We start from the raw sequence: 17,897 nt of genomic DNA on the forward strand, positions 1-17,897 counted from the left end.
CAATGGAGCCAAGATCCAAGCTGAAAGCAAACACAACTGACAGCATGATCAGCTGTGCCATACTGCAGTGAAATGACAGGTGTAACTACGGCCAAAGATACACCCCCAGCTGACCATATGTGGTGACAACCTTCCCTTGAATGCTACGTATAACATCATAGATGCCACTCTCTGGTAAACACAGCACAGGCAAAGAAATGAGCCAGTGTAAAAACACAGTGTTGGCAGGGGATGTGAGCCACAGCAAACTCATTGTGTGCCAAGCTTTGGCAAACATTTAGAAAAGGTGGGTGTCGCTGGTGGTACCCAAGTGGAGTGCTCCTGTGACATTGCTTTGTTCTACTGTACAAATATTTATATTGTAAAAAAAAAATTATACCACTTTTTGCAGTTAAAAACAAAACAGGGTGTATGCATGATGAAATATTGTTTCGAAGCCAGATTTTTGCTTGATGGTGGCACTAGAGGAGGAAAGCTGGCTAACTCAAATGAGCAAGACTCATCCTCTGGGGGCCATGAATGTGCTCACTAAAATTCATGGCATTCCACCTTAAAGATTTTTGAGATATATTGCCTTGCCGTAAGGTGTTGGACAGACGGAGGATGAGATGAAAAACTGAAAAACAAAATCATCTGAGTAGCCAGTAGATCATGTTTCAGAGTAAGTACACTCTCTGAAAGCAATCTCATGCACAATGCTCCAAATCCTCTAGTAAAGCAACATGAGCCATTTTATGCACACGGCTATCAGTGCATTATTGTTGCCTTCAATGACTGCCTACAGTGAATTATAACATCCATCCATATATTTGACATGCCTGTCAATTAGTTATTTTAAATCATAATGCTTAAATGGTAGACAAAGGTGGATTACACATTCTCTATTACTGTCTCTGTTGGTGTTCTTTCCTTTTCAGCCACTTGCTGCTTTGAATTACAGCTAGATGGATAACATCAGGTCTTTGGTTAGAAATGGCTGAATGCATGGTTTATATACACAGCAGTAAATGAGGACCAGGGACTGTGCATCATGGAGCTCCAGTGGAGAATAGCCGTTGGTTAATAATCTCTGAAACATAACAACCAGGGCTCACATTACAGAGGCTTCCTATCATGCAAACCCTAGCTTCACTCTTTGGGAACCACAGTAATTAGGCTTAGGAGCTCATTTAGGAAAACAGCCATTACAAATGAACAGTTCCTAAGGCCTTGTTCCCACCTGCTATTGACATCCATCCTGAGAAATCCGGATACAAGCTGACACCTCCAAGTACAGGTGTTAATTAAACACACACTTTCTAACCCGAGACATGACATTACTATCGGAATAATACAGAAATATATAAATATATAGGTGGCGTTGCATGTTGCAGTTACTACAGGAACACCACAGAAATATTACAGGTTGATTTATCCACCTAAGCTCTCAACCCCCCTGGAATAATGAAATAATGTGAGCCTGAACATGATCAGTTCAAGTCTGTAACAAATAAGACACAGAAATGTGTCTTTAGAGTGCAGAGGAGTGTGCAAGGACGTCTTCTTTTGTTAAATACCTGCTGCCTGTTAAGTAACACTTCAAGATTTCAAGAGGTTTCTTCGTCACATGTATGATGTACATGTACGGGAGCAGTGAAATGGGATTGCAACTACTCCAGCAACTAGTAAAAGAAAAACTAATAAATACACTACTCACAAAAAGTTAGGGATATTGGGCTTTCGGGTGAAATTTCAGGATGAACCTAAAATGCATTCTAACCTTTCCAGGTGAACTTAATGTGACCCTTTGTAAACTTTTGAGTTTGGGAGTTTAACGGCAAAATTCACATCAGGTGTTTGATGCTCCAGCTCATCGAGGTCGTATCATTAGGGAACGGCTGCTGGAGACTGGGGTACCTCAAATGGGGTGGCCTGCACTTTCTCAGACCTGAATCCCATAGAAAACCTATGGGATCAGCTGAGTCGCCGTGTAGAGGCTCGGAGCTCTGTACCCCAGAACCTCAATGTCCTGAGGGCCGCCCTTCAAGAAGAGTGGGATGCCATGCCTCAGCAGACAATAAGTCGACTTGTGAACAGCATGAGACGTCGCTGTCAAGCTGTAATTGATGCTCAAGGGCACATGACAAGTTATTGACACTGACATTTTTCGTTGTGGTATATCCACCACTGTTGTTGGCTTTTGTTTCAAGAAATTGTTTGAGATGAGGAAATCACCAGTGCATGCTTCTACTTAAATGCCCTACTTTCATGATATAATATCACTGTAGCGTGGACTTTTTACATTTTCCATAAATTTCACCTAAAAGCCAAATATCCCTAACTTTTTGTGAGCAGTGTATATACTGGCTGATGGTCATTGTGTTTTGTCTCTTTGTTGAGGGTAGAGGGGAATCCATGTCTCCCCCTACCTTTGGGTATGTACCTTTTTAAATGCTACAACTGAGTAAAGGACAGAGCTCTGCTGCAATTTGGCTGCTGTGTTTCTTCCTGCTGGCTGTAAATCTCAGTAGCTGCTGCCATTCCTGGTTAAGTAAGGATCAGTTTACCATCCAAACCTTACAAGAACCAACAAAATGTCAAAAGGCGGGACCTATTCTTTGAAAGACCAAACCATGTGATGTGGCTGATGTGGTGATGACCAGTGCTCACTGGTAGATAAAGGCTCCCCTGGGCTATGATCCCACAGAGAGCCCAGCGGCTGTGGCCAGCTTTGGACAGGTCAACCAGGCAACATGGGGCACAACTAAACAATGCACTAATGCTGCACCACAAAACTCACCTGAGGAAGCACCAGTAATTAACATGTTTAGCATGACAGCTAAAGTAGGTTGCTAGTTAACAGATAAGTGATGTTGCATTTAGGATTTCTAAACCAGTGATAAGACAGGATAAAGGAAGATGTAGTTAGGATTTGCTTCTGTGATATGAAAGTGGGAGAAATGCTAGCTTACAGTGCTTGTATGTTCAGATGTAGATGGGAAGCTCCTGTAACACAGGCCCTGGCTAAAAGAGGACGGCTAGCTGAACAAGCCTGCTGGGGTGTGGCTGCAGGTTCAGTGACGCTCAGTGACAAGTCATGGACACATGTTGTGTGTTGTAGGTACCGGGAATATTGTAGATCTGGCGACGGCTGTCATGCTGCAGTCTACTGCTGCTACTGCTGCTGCCTCCTCCACCGCTGGCACAGCGCTTGGCACCGCTCATTCCCATCAGGCTGCTGGCCACTGACAGCTGGGAGGCCTGGGCGAAGTTGGACAAGACACCTCGCGCTGAGCTGGACAGACCTCGCTGCAGGGAGGCCTGAGGCTGGGGGGCCTGGGGACACAGCACACACTCCGTCAGCTACACCCTTACTACACACAGCACTCACATGAGCCAGCAGCGGCTAGCTGGTACACACTCAAACTTCCTATCACTCTGTTTTGATTTGAAAACACATTTGACTTCAAAAAGCATTCTCTGTAGTCTTATGATGGTACAGAGTTATAGCAGTGCATTCTTTTCATTTGATGAACACACCTAGTGCTAGCAGTGATGAGCCGCTGTTGCTAGCCTAGCTAATGTTAGCAGCTAATGTCACTGACTCGCTAACACATACATTTTCTACATCCATGTTGTTTGCAATGGAACACATTGAGTCAGAGGCATTTAAAAATGACATTTCTGGCAACTTGATAGGCTAAAGGAGCTCAACAGCCCCCTGGAAGCCTCATAAGTGAAGTGCATCAGAGAATATGCAGCACACAGCCTGCTGCCATGAACATGTCAGCACAGCACAGGCCAGGGCTCGCTGGACGAGCTGCTGTGCCATGAAAAGCTGTGACATATTGGTGAGGTCACTTTGTGTCTGTCTGGTTTGGATGAAAATTACTTTGTGAAAATACTTCTTTATTCTTTATTCTTTATTTATTTTTTTATTTATTTAATCTGTAATCTGTGGATACTGCTGAAAAACTGCGAATTTCCTTCGGGATGAATAAAGTATCTATCTATCTATCTATCTATCTATCTATCTATCTACTGTTTCTCCAGCATGCACTGTATTGCCCCTTTAGAAAAAAAAAAGACAGTTTGGTTCTGAGACTCAGGAGAACAATATGACCCCAAACTGCTTCACCAGGCTCTTTTCATATTGTTACAACTAGAGAATATTTTTCCACATTTTTTCCAACTTTACCCTTTTCAAATAAAAGGTTCTAGTATTAGAGACAAAAGAAAGAGAGAACCATATTAAAAATTCTGTGGTTATTAAATGATTATTTTATACTTTTCCTTCACAAAAAAGTTTAATAAACCACTGAAAATTGCTTAAATACCCCCCTACTTCCTACTCCTCATGAGTATTTGAGAATCTCTGGATATCTCCAAAGTCTGCATAACAGCAGTGTTTTAGAGGCCACTCACACTGGCAAGTTTGATCCGCGCCCAAGCACGATTGCCCTTAAAATCCGGATTCTTTGACCAGTGTGATCGCTCCGTATCGTGCTTGAATACAGTACACTTCCCCCTCTCTGGCACGGTTGGAAGGGGTGTGCTTCTGCACGGTACGGGCGCGTACATGAGCACATGCACGGTCACGCACGCAGTGCGCGGATGTAAATCATGCAACTGTCCTCCTGCCTCTGCAAAACTGTTTAATGTGCACAGCGCGATTACCGGCGAATGGCCGCGTTGCGCAATCAATAATCAACCATGTGGTCTGTGTCATTGTCCGTTGTGCTGCTGCAACCGCGGATAAACAAAAGTCGGTTTATAATGAAAGTACGGCAGTCTGTGTGCGGAGATCCGGCAGACCTGGTGCTGGCCGGCACCGCGTCGGCACCGGCCGGCACTGGCCGCGGCACCGCGCGGTGTGCGGCCACCCGGTCACCCGGTCTGCCGGATCTGACAGGTGCCGCTCCGGCTGTCAGTTGGACCTTTCTGAAGAAGGAGGAAGTTACCTCCGAAACTGTCAAGGTAAATAAACATCCCATGTCTGATTAAAGGGACCAAAAACGTCTTTTAGTTAAAAGGAAGACATGATGTATTTGAACTACATTGATTTATAATGACGTCGGGCCATGCCTGTTGTTGTCGTATTTCAACGTGATGACGTGCACACCGGGGGCAATCGTGCTTGGGCGCGTTTGGGAAAAAGGTAATGTGAGTGCAGGCCAGCCGGGGACTGGGGAGGGGGGGATTTTGGCTTTAGCACGATACGGGCTCAAACTTGCCAATGTGAGTGGGCCCTTAGTGATGGCTGGCCCTCACCAGCTGCCCACAGTGCACAGTGTTTTACACTGCCACAACACTCCACTGCACTCAATGCCAGCTGCTATAGCTTGTACACATTTGTGATGTCAAGTTGTGCAAGTATGTGCACATCAAATGACCAGATTTCAGCCAAGTAAGGAGAAAGCCCTCCCCTTCAGTGGAAGAAACTGATAATGGTGCAGATCTGGCACCAGTAGCAATCTGTACAGTCAAAGTTCTTCCAAGAGTATTCAATTTAAAAGACAATCAGATGGCAGCTGTTGCTAAAACAAGAAGAAAGAGAAATCAGATCAGTGTGATTCCACCAAAAATGAGCGTGCATGCATGTCCCCTTGTCCCCGGCGTGATGCAGACAGGCGTGCTGTGCTCTGTGCTGCAGGTACCTGGCGCAGGGCGTGGTGTCGGATCATGCTGTCAGTCTTGGTGGCGTTGGAGCCGGGAGGAGCCGAGCTGGGGGAGAGGGCTGCCTGCTGCTGCAGCCTCTGCTCAATCTCCTGACATGGACACCCAAACACAGGCAGGGACACACATTTGTGGTCAGTGTTACAGATACTATTGACATCATTTTAAAGGGATAGTTCACCATTTTTAAAATCTGACATTATTTCGCTCCCTCCCCTCCAGCTGTTCTATAGGACAGTAGTGGCTCTATCTTCCTCTCATTGTTACTGAGTGCTGGATACTGGCTGGATGCTCCACATGCTAACTGTTAGCCTCCTTCCCTCACACTAACATTCATACAATAAACAAAGTTTGGATGTTATGATTTATGGCAGAATTTTCCAGCAAAAATGAGATAAAAACAATGTAAAAAACAAACAAACAAAAAAACAATGTAGATCTATTAAAGCTCTCTAGGTACATGAAATGTGTGCACGGAAGAAGCCTGGCACACCATTACTTTCCAGTTATCTTTGAAGAAACATGTGATTTTTGTCCTCCAGCATGCGTGCATGTGTTCAATGAAGAAAACAAACTCAAGCAATCTACGTTCATGTCTGTAGTGGCTTTGCTGAGTGATCAGGACGGACAGAAGATAGCACATGCTGCTGGATGATGAGAACAGGAAAAATACAGCTGGATGCGCATTTTAGTTTTGGAAAGTGACACTTTACATTTTATGTTGAACCTCTGAGTCCCCCCCCCCCTCCTCCAAAGGAATATATAAGCACACTATTTCTGATGCACTAGGGAAACATGAGTCCTGTTCACCTGCTCTTGCTGTAGGGCCTTAACAAAGGCATTCTTCAGCCTATTGGTGTGCTCCGCCTTCAGAGCCTTCTTCTGATTGGAGGTCATGCACTGCTCACACAGGATCCGCCCACTCTTCTCCTGCTTCCAGTGGGGGGTGAAGTCAGTTCTGCACTGGGCACAGAAGAAGGGCTCCATGCGGGACAGCGCCCCTCGGAGTTTACCTGGAGAGAGAGAGAACTCCACTTCAACCAGTGATACTGTTTATACTGCCAATCTGCCTTAAAGTCTGAAGCCTATTCACTTAAAAGCTGTGCAGCGTGTAGAATTTGTAAAATGGAAACAGAACATATTTTTCAGCCACAACAGCTAGCCACCAGTTCACATGTGCAAAGAGGTGAAGAGATCACTGTGTGACGCTGACCCGCTGAGGGCTGCTACCTAAACTTCTTTGAAAATATCAAGTCTCTTGTCACATGTTTTTTCCCTTTAGAAAAAGTGTTTATTATTATTATTATTATTATTACTGCACATGTTTAATGGTTTGGTAAAGGTAAGGTCAAAGGTTTACTCAGTTGAATTAATTAATCTAATTGGGGCATATGGGGCCCAATTAAATTCATTTTATTTTTTTTCCAGACTTTCAACTGTGTGTTTTATTATTTAAGCACATTCTGTCATCAGTGTTTAATTATATGATGGATGAATAAAATTTCAACAATTTAATATTAAAATATTTTTAAAAATTACAAAATTTAATGTATATCAATGATTTTTTAACAACATTAGACTATTTTTCATTTGCTGATGTGATGAGCCTGTGAGTGTGTGTGTGTGTGTGTGAGAAGGCCGGAGCCTCACACTTGGTGAAACACAAAAAGCAGGCAGACGACAGAAGCTGCAGCAGCCTGCACGTAAATGACACTAAAACATGGTACAGACTCTCAGCAAAGTTTTTCACTTTTGTTTCCGTTTGGTTCATTTGGGTTAAGAGCTGTGGAAATCACTTACAATGGCAGGGAAAACCCTGATCTTTAGAAATTGCATCAACTTTTCAGCAAATTCCGTGATATTTGGCATTTTACAGTTGATTCTGTTTTCATTATCAAATTCTCTGTTTTCTGCATCGTGGAAATCATAGGATCCTCGGTACATAAAATTAAACTGTCCCAAAACATACAAACAGTTCTCAAATTAAACCAACCACTAGTGAACTGTGAATCAAATCCATCAGTCAATAAATGTTAAGCCTTCATACCTCTATGGTTACTATATCCAAATGAAAATGAGAAGTTTGATGGGTTCAGACTGTAAGTTAATAAGAAGGTAATTTAGAAGGTTCACTTCATGTGTGTGGACAGTTCATATGTACTTGTGGCCCGTGTGTGTGTCAGCTGCTCACCCTGGCTGTCGATGACGCTCTGCACCACCTCCTCTAAGCCCACCATGTAGATGAACTCGCTGTTTGCAGCCGAGGGCAGGAAGTGGAGGAGTGGAGCAGGAGGTTTGGGAGGAGGGATCTCCAGGAGGGTTTTCTCCAGCTGCTTCCTCAGGGCCAGCTTGGCCGCCGCCTGGCTGCTGGCCTGGTCGGCCATGGAACTCACCCCTCCACTGCCTGTGCTGGACATGGTGGATGGGCTAACCGCTGAGGCTCCGCCCAAGCCGCCTGCCACCCCGCCAGCACCTGCTGCCTGCATGTGGGCGAGGTTCATGTACATGGCGCTGGAGCCCGAGCGCTGGGATGCTGCCACCTGCTGGCTGGTGGCCTGCAGAGAGAACAACATTCATTTTTCAACAGATGTGTCATGGCTAACAGCTATATCACCATAATTCAAACTACACCAATCCATGGCAATATAAAATAATAAGGGATTGCAGAAAATGCAAAAAATATAATTACACTGAAACAGTTTCTCTATGGAATGCTGGCTATTTCAAGTGTCATGCTGCTTGTTTGACTGCCAAGTGTGACAGTGAGGTGCTGTGCACAGTGCTCTGCCACTGCTGCAAGCTACCCCACCTGCCAATCTGATTGGACAAGAGGCATTCCATGAGTGCTGCACAGCACAGTGTTTTACTATTATGTATCACTCCGCTTTACTACTGTTCAGTAATAAGCTTCAACTGCATGAAGTCCTGCATTGTACATTGGTGCAAAGATAGACAGGTCTATAAAAAATAACTATTAGACCACATGTGGAGATGTGAAACGTGAATGTGATCAGAAGACTGTGTGGACAGCGTGGATACCAGCAGATACTATGACAGAAACCTCCAGGCTAGCTTGCCATCCGAAAACTTTATGTTCAAATCAGCTGCTTGATTTCGGATGGAAATACTTGACTGATTAAATAAGTAAATCATCTGTTGTTTCTTATTACCATTTGATGAATGATATATGTGGAACTCAACGTGGTACTGAATATCAGCACAGCTGTGATGATCTGTTACTGAATCACAGCCATGCTGTGATTCAGTATAACAGCACAAGCTTGAGTGTGATATTGCTTAAATATATATAGGAGAAGCTGATGACTACTGAAATTCAGTAGTTGTGAATGCCCTATCACTTACTATTATTTAAGCACTACTTTTAATTGAACTCTGTAAACAGCATTCTCATAAGAACTTGCTTTCAGTGTGACTCCCTGTAGGTTTCAAAAGTAAAAATTTTAGTACACAAATACAACCACCATCAGTCTAAATCACATAGTGGGGCTGCAACAGAGCAGAGTGTACATCCCATAAAAACACTGCACATACACTGACAGAGCCAAACATTCACTTGTGGTGTGAGTTTCACACTGACACTGGGGAGAAATCAGCTCTTTTACTTGTGTTTTACTTGCAGAAATAGAAGCAACACATCGTCAGTCACTTGTCATGTAGCCTGGGCTGCACCAACACCGATTACATTTTGATCATGGCTGACATTAAATTCTATTGCAGCAACCTTTAAAACTGATTTAGAATTAAGATTCAAGCTAAAACTCTCCTTAAATATCAGTGTGGTTTTCACTCTAAGCTTAGATTGAACGTAATAACGCAGCTCCAATTTTGTTTTGATTTTTTTTTTTGGCTTTATTTGACTGTCACAGTAGAGAGACAGGAGAGGCAGGGGAGAGAGGGGATGACATGCAGCAAAGGACCTGAGGTGGGGTTTGAGCCCAGGACACTGCGCTCTGGGCTCTGTGCTCTTGACACATGGTACATGCTCTTATCCAGTGAGCTGCCAGGGCGCCCTGCTGCTGCTCCTCTTTAAACTATGATGTGGGATTAACTTTAAACTTATACTTCAGGAGGTTTCATTTTTAAAATGGCTAATTTTTTTTTTTAATTATACAATTCGTATTCTTATTCTTACTATTACAAATGTTACAAAATTATCAAGTTCCTCAGAGAAAGATACAAATTAAATTTTTTTTTCCTCGCTTTTTTTTTTTTTTTTTTTTTTTTTTAATCCTTCAGTCTGACAGCAGGTGACTTGGAGTTCTTTTAGTCTAAAATATTAACTTGATCACTTGTTTTTAATCATACCATTTTAGTTTAACTCTCATTATTTAATTTAGGCTTAAATCACTGAACTTGAATTACTACACCACCTAAACTGAGCAACAGAGCTCTGTTGAAATTTAAATCTGGATTTACTCATTTTAAACATAGTTTTGCTAAATTCTGATTAGAACTAATCGTAGATTAAATTCATCTTTGTTGGTGCAACCCAGCTGAGTCTTAAAATAACACCATATAAATGTCTGAAGTTCTCCTTCACTGCTGTGATGTAAGACAAAATTGCCCATCATGATATAGATAATTTCATATCATGATAATGATATGTCACGATATAGCATGTGTTCTGTAAAATTGATCTGTGAACTAAACAAATTAAACATGCTTTTATTTGGAAGTGACAATGAATAGAACTGAGGTTCTTTCAACACTTGGCCCACATCTTTTGGATGTTTGTGGTGTTGCAGTCATGAGTGGGACCAGATCTGGGACGTACTTTGCAAAGCACCATTTTCTGGTTGGCGTCTGAATTCTTATATCTAAACCACATCTAAACAACAGAGGTTCAAGTCCCTTGTCCTGTGTCATGTTCTGTACTGGAGTGCTGTGGGGAGTTGCACTGTGTGTCATGCTCCTCCATGTTTGGTTGTTACTGGAGCCCACATACAGTAACGGTGCATTCAAGACAACTAGGAGCTCCAACTCAGTGACGTAAAATACTGCCATGAAATGGCTTTTGCAACAACAGTGATAGAAATGATTGAGAAAAATCTCTATTGATGGGTTTATTTCTCTCATCCCATGATATCTATCATAATACTGCATAGCCCTACTTGCTATGATGCAGAAATTGTCAGAGCTTGCCAGGCTTTCTGGCTGCCATACCTGCTGGTAGCTGACAGCGTTGGCCATGCTGCCGGAGCTCGTACGGGCCATGCCAGGCTTAGAGGAGACCCGCTGTCCCTGCAGCTGGGCAGGATTGGGTGCGATCACCCTTTGGGACATCAACATGGGCGGCAGGTTAGCATTGGCTGCTGACCTGATGACTGTATGACCCTGGAGAGAAACAAAGAGACATAAAAAAACTGTTTAGAATTTCAGCTAGAACAGGAGTGAGGTGCACAGGTGGGATTCATCCACAGAAGTGTTTGGCTCAGCATTTAGACTTCAGCCTTGTGTGCGAGCATATTTGTTTAAAGGTTTATTTTAATGTGCTACTACTGTTACTCATGTTATTTTTAATACAGGTTTTATTTTTTAATCCACAGTGTAAAGAAATGAAAATCTTAAGTATAATCCAGTGTTTTTTTTTGTTGTCTAAAACTATGAGTATGTTTACATGCACACCATATTCCAGTATTATTCGGAATATTCGCAATATTCCGGTTGTGCAAGCGTCATGTAAACACGCACCGAACCCGATTAAGGTCATATTCCGGTTGGAGAGAATTCCGAATAAGACCCCTGGCATATGCCTGTTCCAACCGGAATATTGAGGCATGTAAACACCTTAGTCGGAAAATGCCCTGAACCAGAATATTCAGTCACGACTGCGCATGCTCGACTCACAAGGAATTCTGTGGCGTCTTTGTTGCTATGGTTACTGCAAGTGGGGAAAACGACATGGCGCACACTACAGCATGGCGAAAAGCAGCAAGAGCTAGGAGAAGTGAACTGCTGCCCCCTGTAGGCTGAGTGTCGCATTACGTAAGAGAGTGGAATACGCCGGAACACGGGGGCATGCCAAGTAACATGTAAACGGAATATTCCAGTTGCCACGGCGCAGTTACCTTAACCGGAATATTGACCCGAACAGGAATATGGTGTGCATGTAAACGTAGTCTATGACAAACTATTCAACACTTTTTCCTAGGATGAAAATGAGACAAAAATTATACAAAAATGAGACTTTCCCGACATGAATCACAAAATAAATTTACATTTTCATCATGGACAAACTTTATTTGATCTAAAATCAAAATTGGCTATATTAATTAACACTGGCCAAACTAAACTTTCTGGAATTTGTTACAGCTCCTTTCTCCATTCATGTACATGTAGCTGCCATTCTAGATAAAGGCCATTCATGGGGGTCTGTGCATAGAGATAAAAAGGGTTGTATAACCAGCTTTCATCAACAGGGGGCAGTAGCTACCTGGCTTGATGAGGGAAATGACACCAAAACAGACAGAACAACATGATCCTGGCACACAAAAGATTTCCACATAAAGTCCACATCAACACAGACACACAGGACAAACCATGATTAACACTGAGCAGCTTCTCAAGTGACGCTGTGCTCCAAACGTGGACCGCACGTTAATTCTGTGGGGACCACGGGCATGCGGGTCCACACACACACACACACACACACACACACACACACACATACACACATACACACACACACACACACACACACACACACACACAGCACTTGTTTAATAAACAAAAGTAAATTTGGTAAATCATAAGCTCCAACTGTTTTTTATTGGATTTTACAAGTGATCACTGGGATTCTATAATAGTATACAGTAATTCATTTAGTTTGGGAAGTGGGCAGTGGCAATGGCTGGGGGCTGGAGATGGATGGTAGAAGGTTCTACTGAAATAAAATAGCACTGATCAGCTCATTACAAAAAAAAAAAAAAAAAACAACTTAAGAAACGAACATGAACTAGTTCATTTTTAGGATTGTGAACTTCAACATTCAAAAATGTGATCTATGAACATGAGCTAGTTAATTTTAATATGTGTGAACTAAACTTTTGGGCGGCGGTGGTCAAGCAAGCTATACAGTGAATGAAGTGAGGGAGCGGTGTGTAAGGGCCCAGTGGAGACGAAGCAACTGTGGCTGAGCAGGAAAGACAGCGATGAAGCGAGAAAACACACGTAGGAAAAACAAACACTTTGCAAAGATTCTGAATCACCACGAGCATGGGATTGTTCATCACACACTTGGAGCACAGGCTAATGGACCCAGTAGTTTGTGAGATTGCTGCAGACAGACAGACAGACAGATAGACAGACAGGCAGACACACCCACACACACACACAGACACACACACACGGAGGGCCAAATACATGATGGTCTGGTGCCTGGTGGAGATATAATGACTGTTTTCTTGTGTGGGCTGGGCTCTGTGCTGGCCCTCAGTTATGATGGCTAGCAGGCACTTTAAAGTCACCAAATCTCTGCAGATGTTGGTGACAGGAAAACCAGTTCTGAACAGACAATGGAGCAAAACTATCATCTGCGAGCGCTCTGTGATCGTATGTGCGTATTGGCATGTAGAGGCCAAGATGTCCTCACTGTCGAGGTCTAAAATTCACACGCACACACAATGAGGCAGACCTGTGTGGTGCGGAGGTTCTGGGCCTCCGGGGTGTGCAGGCCAGGCCGGACCGGAAGCTTGCCAAGACCTGGAGAGCTGTGGATGGGAGGGGGCTGCACAGAGGAGGCGGCATTCTGGACGACCGGTACCTGCAAAACAAAAACCAAAAATACAAATAGAAGAAACCAAAACCACCGCTGACCACACGTACACACTGCAATTTGATTTTTTCCAATTCAGTATCCACTCTGTGAATTTTGTTCTGTGTACATCTAACCTGCGTTGTTTTGCTGAATAACAGGTTTCACTGCAGCTTCAACGATGTGCAGAGGCCTCACTACTAGACCAAACTACATTTGGTCAATAATAATATCTAATTGTAAAGGACCATACCAGTGATTTGACAAAACCACTTTGCACATCAGGTGGGGTACATCAGGTGGTAGATAACACGCAAAGACTGGAGGGGAAGGGCTCAAGTCTGACAGTTCTTGAATCCCAGTACCGGGCGTCGGGTTCTGTCACTTGGTCTCATGGTCTCGCACCAACCCTGAACCTCCGTCGGAGCGGGTTGTTCCCCAGGTTTAGGTTATTTCTGCTGTTTAAACTGTTCATATTGCTATTTTTTATATATTCCTCGTTTATAGTGTATATATTGTATATATTGTATATATATATTGCTTGCTGCTATTTATCATCTGTTTATACTGTGAATTTGAACATTGCCCACATCTATGCACATTGTATACATCTATGCACACTGGTTTTATGGTTTTTTTTTATCATCTATTTATCATCTGGGTGCTATTTATTTATCATCTGTTTATACTGTAAATTTGCACATTGCCCTCATCTATGCACATTGTATACATCGATGCACACTGGTTTTATTGGTTTTTTGCACATTGTTTTTTTGCACATTGGGTACTTAGATCTTTAGATCTCGAGGGTCATCTTTTATTCTTTATTTTTGATTTACTTATTCTTTATTTTTGATTTACTTAATCTTGTACTCTGTGGATACTGCTGAAAACTGAATTTCCTTCGGGATGAATAAAGTATCTATCTATCTATCTATCTATCTATCTATCTATCTATCTATCTATCTACTAAAGACTTCACATATAATCAAAATCACATATAGTCAAAATCCCTCCTTTTTAAAATTTTAAAAGTTGCTTAAAACACCCACCTCATAATGTTCTACTTCTGTAGATAACAAAGCTGTGACTATTCATAAACCATGGAACTGATAACTGGCATAAAAATGTAAAGCAAACATTTCCCCAGGGACTACTTTCTCATGGGAAGACCGTTTCATTCCACCCAATTTCAATTCATGAAAGTCATCAAAACATAACAGTGCTGCTGCTTTTAGGAAAACTAATGTGGAGGACTTTCTTACAGTGATGGAATACTGCTGTGAGGAGAGTCTGAAGTCTCTGAAAGTTCATTCTGCACACAGCACAGCAACGAATGGACAGAAATGGCTGGATAAAAGTTGGGAACAATGATATTGGAGTTCTAAAAGCTTTGCACAAATAGTAAGTACATGTATTTTTAGAGTCAAGGCTAAACATGCAAAATCACTGGTATGGTCCTTTCAACCAAGGCAGGACATGAGCCCTAAAGCACACCAAATCTTGAACACCTAAACTAAGTTCACTGAAAAATGCAAGAGAATGTCTTAATGTGGTGACATTCCTTCTAAACTGCGGTGTGTCACAGAGGAACTGGTTACCAGCTTGAACTGGTTATTCTATAAATCATTTCCCTGCTTTTCTATCATGAGGACATTTACTGTGGCTGTGTTGAACGTGGTGTTAGCAGGTCTGACCTTCTGCACCACATTCTCCTTCTGCATCTGGCTCTGCCTCAGCTTTTTCAGCAGCACCAGGCGAGCCTCCTCCAGACGAAGCTCCTCCCTGAGAGCTTTGATCATCTGCTGTCTCTCCTCTCCAGTCTTCCCCTGGTGTACACACACACACACACACACACACACACACACAAAAGACACAATCACAATGACACATGGCCTCAAGATGCTGGATTTCAGTAAAATTATTACACCACATTCAATGAGTAAAACATAGATTGATGATGAAATATCTGTGTATTCTGGATGAAAACTGAAGTGTGAGTTCACATAAAATAAAAGGAGTTCAAGAAGAATTCACAGACTTCTATAAAAACACCAGTTTTGATCAACAAACTACCGTGCAAGAATACTGATGGCATTTTCCCTTCTGTATCCAGTATATATTTCAATGGAAAACAGGGCCTCTTAAATATATTATCAAGGCTGCAACAACTAGTCCATAAAATTGCTAAAAAAAGAAAAAAAAGAAAAAAGAAGTTGTCGTCTGTTTTCATCATTCATTAGTTGTGTCTCTGTATGTGCTGGAGCAGTGAAAATGTGACTCCCCCCCTCTAATACAGCAGACAGCCCTGTGCAGTAGTTGGTTTGCCCTCCGCCATCAACCTCAAGAGCAGAAGACTGATGTTGGTGAATCTGAAAAATGGTGGATTGCATCATAGTTCCTCAAGGCAAGACAGTGCAGATAGCACTGAAGCACTGCACTTTATTTTTACAGGTAATGCAAATGCAACAAAGTCAACGAAAATAGGCAAACAGGGCAAACGTAGCAGAAGAGAAAAAATTTTGTTCTTGGCAAGTTCTAAATCCTAGTTCACACACTCCACAGCACTGTTTTTTTTTGTTTTTTTTTAATGCTACCAGGCAATTAACTGTATTCACCTGCCATGCCAGTCGACAATCGGTCACTCATTAGTTGGCTAGAATAAAAATTGTAGGGCTATGGGTCCTGAGAACAGGAATTGAGAACCAGCGCTCTTGACGATGCAAACTGAAACAAAGGGGGATTTGCACATAGATAGAAATTTATAACTTAAGCCAGAAATTGGCCTGATGCAGCAAAACAAAAGACAGTCAACTTCAACAAGGAGTCTATCCATGTCTCTGTAAGTAGGGATGGATTTTCTAGTATCTGTCATCTGATAGCTGAGGTGAACAGCATTTTCTACTCCACATTTTTGTTTGCATTTTTGCTTTATTGGACAGTGACAGAGAGGAAAGATAGGGAAGAGAAATGACGTGAAGCAGGGCTCTAGCCAAAACAGAACCCAGGCCAGTGTGATGACAAGATGTGGTACACAATCTCCCAGGTGAACCACTGGGAATCCCGTATTTAATACATTTATATTTAGTTCTCTCTCACTGTACAATGCTATGCTGATCAGCCTATTTACCAAAAACGTGGTGCTCTGCTCTGAGCTGCACAGAAGTTAAGAGTTTGAAGACTTGGCTGGGTCCTTTTAGCCCAAATCTTCCTTTCTGTTTTCTGAGTTTCACATGACATGAATGTTTCAACTCAGTTCCCAAAAAGTAGCAATCACAAAGGAATTGGTTTAGTGGCATGACCTTTGACACATACAAGCCATCTAGTTAATCTGGAGGAAAAAAAATACAACTGTGTCCAAGGGTTCAGATTGGCCTTTCTGACCAACAAGGAACTGGTTCCATTCTGGTTCGCAAACCTAATTCTGAACCATTGGTTTACACTGGCACCACAGCATAAACTGTGCAATATGACATTTTCTATTGTGTTATTCACACAGAGTTGAATTAAGGTCAACTGGACTGTTTGTAGATTCTTGAAGACATCCAAGAAGCTTCGTCTGAAGCTACATGAGGGGAAACATCTTCAAGAATCTACATACAGTCTGGCTGACGTTGAATCAACTCTATGTGGAGAACCATGACCTGGATGACTGAGAACCTACACAGACATCTATGGTGTTATTTAGGTGATAAACATCCTTTTGGGTGTTACCTTGAACATGTCCAGGTTGGCGTGGTGCAGGCGTTCCTCAGGGCGAGGTGTTGTCCTAGGACTGGACGCCTCATTGTCTGACAGGATGATAACATCTGGAGACGGGGTTCGTCTTTCACGGTCAACATCACTAAGGGGTTAAATGCAAAACCACTGTATTATCTCCAACAGTATGGCAAGCCCTTTTAACATTCAATCAGCAGCGGTAGTAGCAATTGTAGATATCAACAATTGCTTCTGGACTAGTTAGAATTCCAAGCTAACATATCCATGATGTAATTTTGACTAGTAGCAATTCTACATAAAGATATCTACAATTAATTTCTCACAAGTCAAAATGTTAATTCTTAATATCAACAATTAATTTCTTACTAGTGGAAATGTTCATTATAAATATCTGTTACTTAATTACAACTAGTCAACATTTGCCATTGCCATCTATTCAAACTCAGTTACAGATATCTAGAATTCAGTTTTGATGTGTTATAACTCCAAGTCGACATTTCCATAATGTAACATTGACTAGTTGCAATTATATTTAATATCTACAGCTCAGTTCTAACCAGTCAAAAGGTTAATTACTGATATCCACAATTCAGTTCAAACTAGTGCCAATATTCACTGTAGATATCATTATAGATATCATAAATGGAATTGTAGATATCTAAAATCCAATTCTGACAAGTCAAAATTAAATTATTGATATGCTGTCCGCTGTCCTGATATTGTAACCAGTCATAATGTAATTTCAGAT

General features: G+C 42.2%; 1 protein-coding gene across 2 annotated transcripts in view; it reads right to left on the minus strand.

Moving 5' to 3' along the window:
- gatad2b (GATA zinc finger domain containing 2B) overlaps positions 1-17,897 on the minus strand; it is a 68,120-nt gene that overhangs the window by 7,701 nt on the left and 42,522 nt on the right. For both annotated transcript variants that reach the window (XR_003928920.1, XM_030063236.1), the window contains exons 3-10: positions 17,144-17,273; positions 15,127-15,258; positions 13,310-13,438; positions 10,840-11,010; positions 7,847-8,210; positions 6,466-6,668; positions 5,637-5,747; positions 3,105-3,315 (exon numbers count right to left, since the gene is read on the minus strand). Coding sequence is in view for 1 of the 2 variants with exons in the window: in XM_030063236.1 (XP_029919096.1) it covers positions 3,105-3,315; positions 5,637-5,747; positions 6,466-6,668; positions 7,847-8,210; positions 10,840-11,010; positions 13,310-13,438; positions 15,127-15,258; positions 17,144-17,273 (1,451 nt within the window). In the remaining variant the exon portion in view is untranslated. The remainder of the gene's footprint in view (positions 1-3,104; positions 3,316-5,636; positions 5,748-6,465; positions 6,669-7,846; positions 8,211-10,839; positions 11,011-13,309; positions 13,439-15,126; positions 15,259-17,143; positions 17,274-17,897) is intronic.

The sequence above is a fragment of the Myripristis murdjan genome, chromosome 11 (genome assembly GCF_902150065.1).
Source record: "Myripristis murdjan chromosome 11, fMyrMur1.1, whole genome shotgun sequence".
NCBI lineage: Eukaryota > Metazoa > Chordata > Actinopteri > Holocentriformes > Holocentridae > Myripristis > Myripristis murdjan.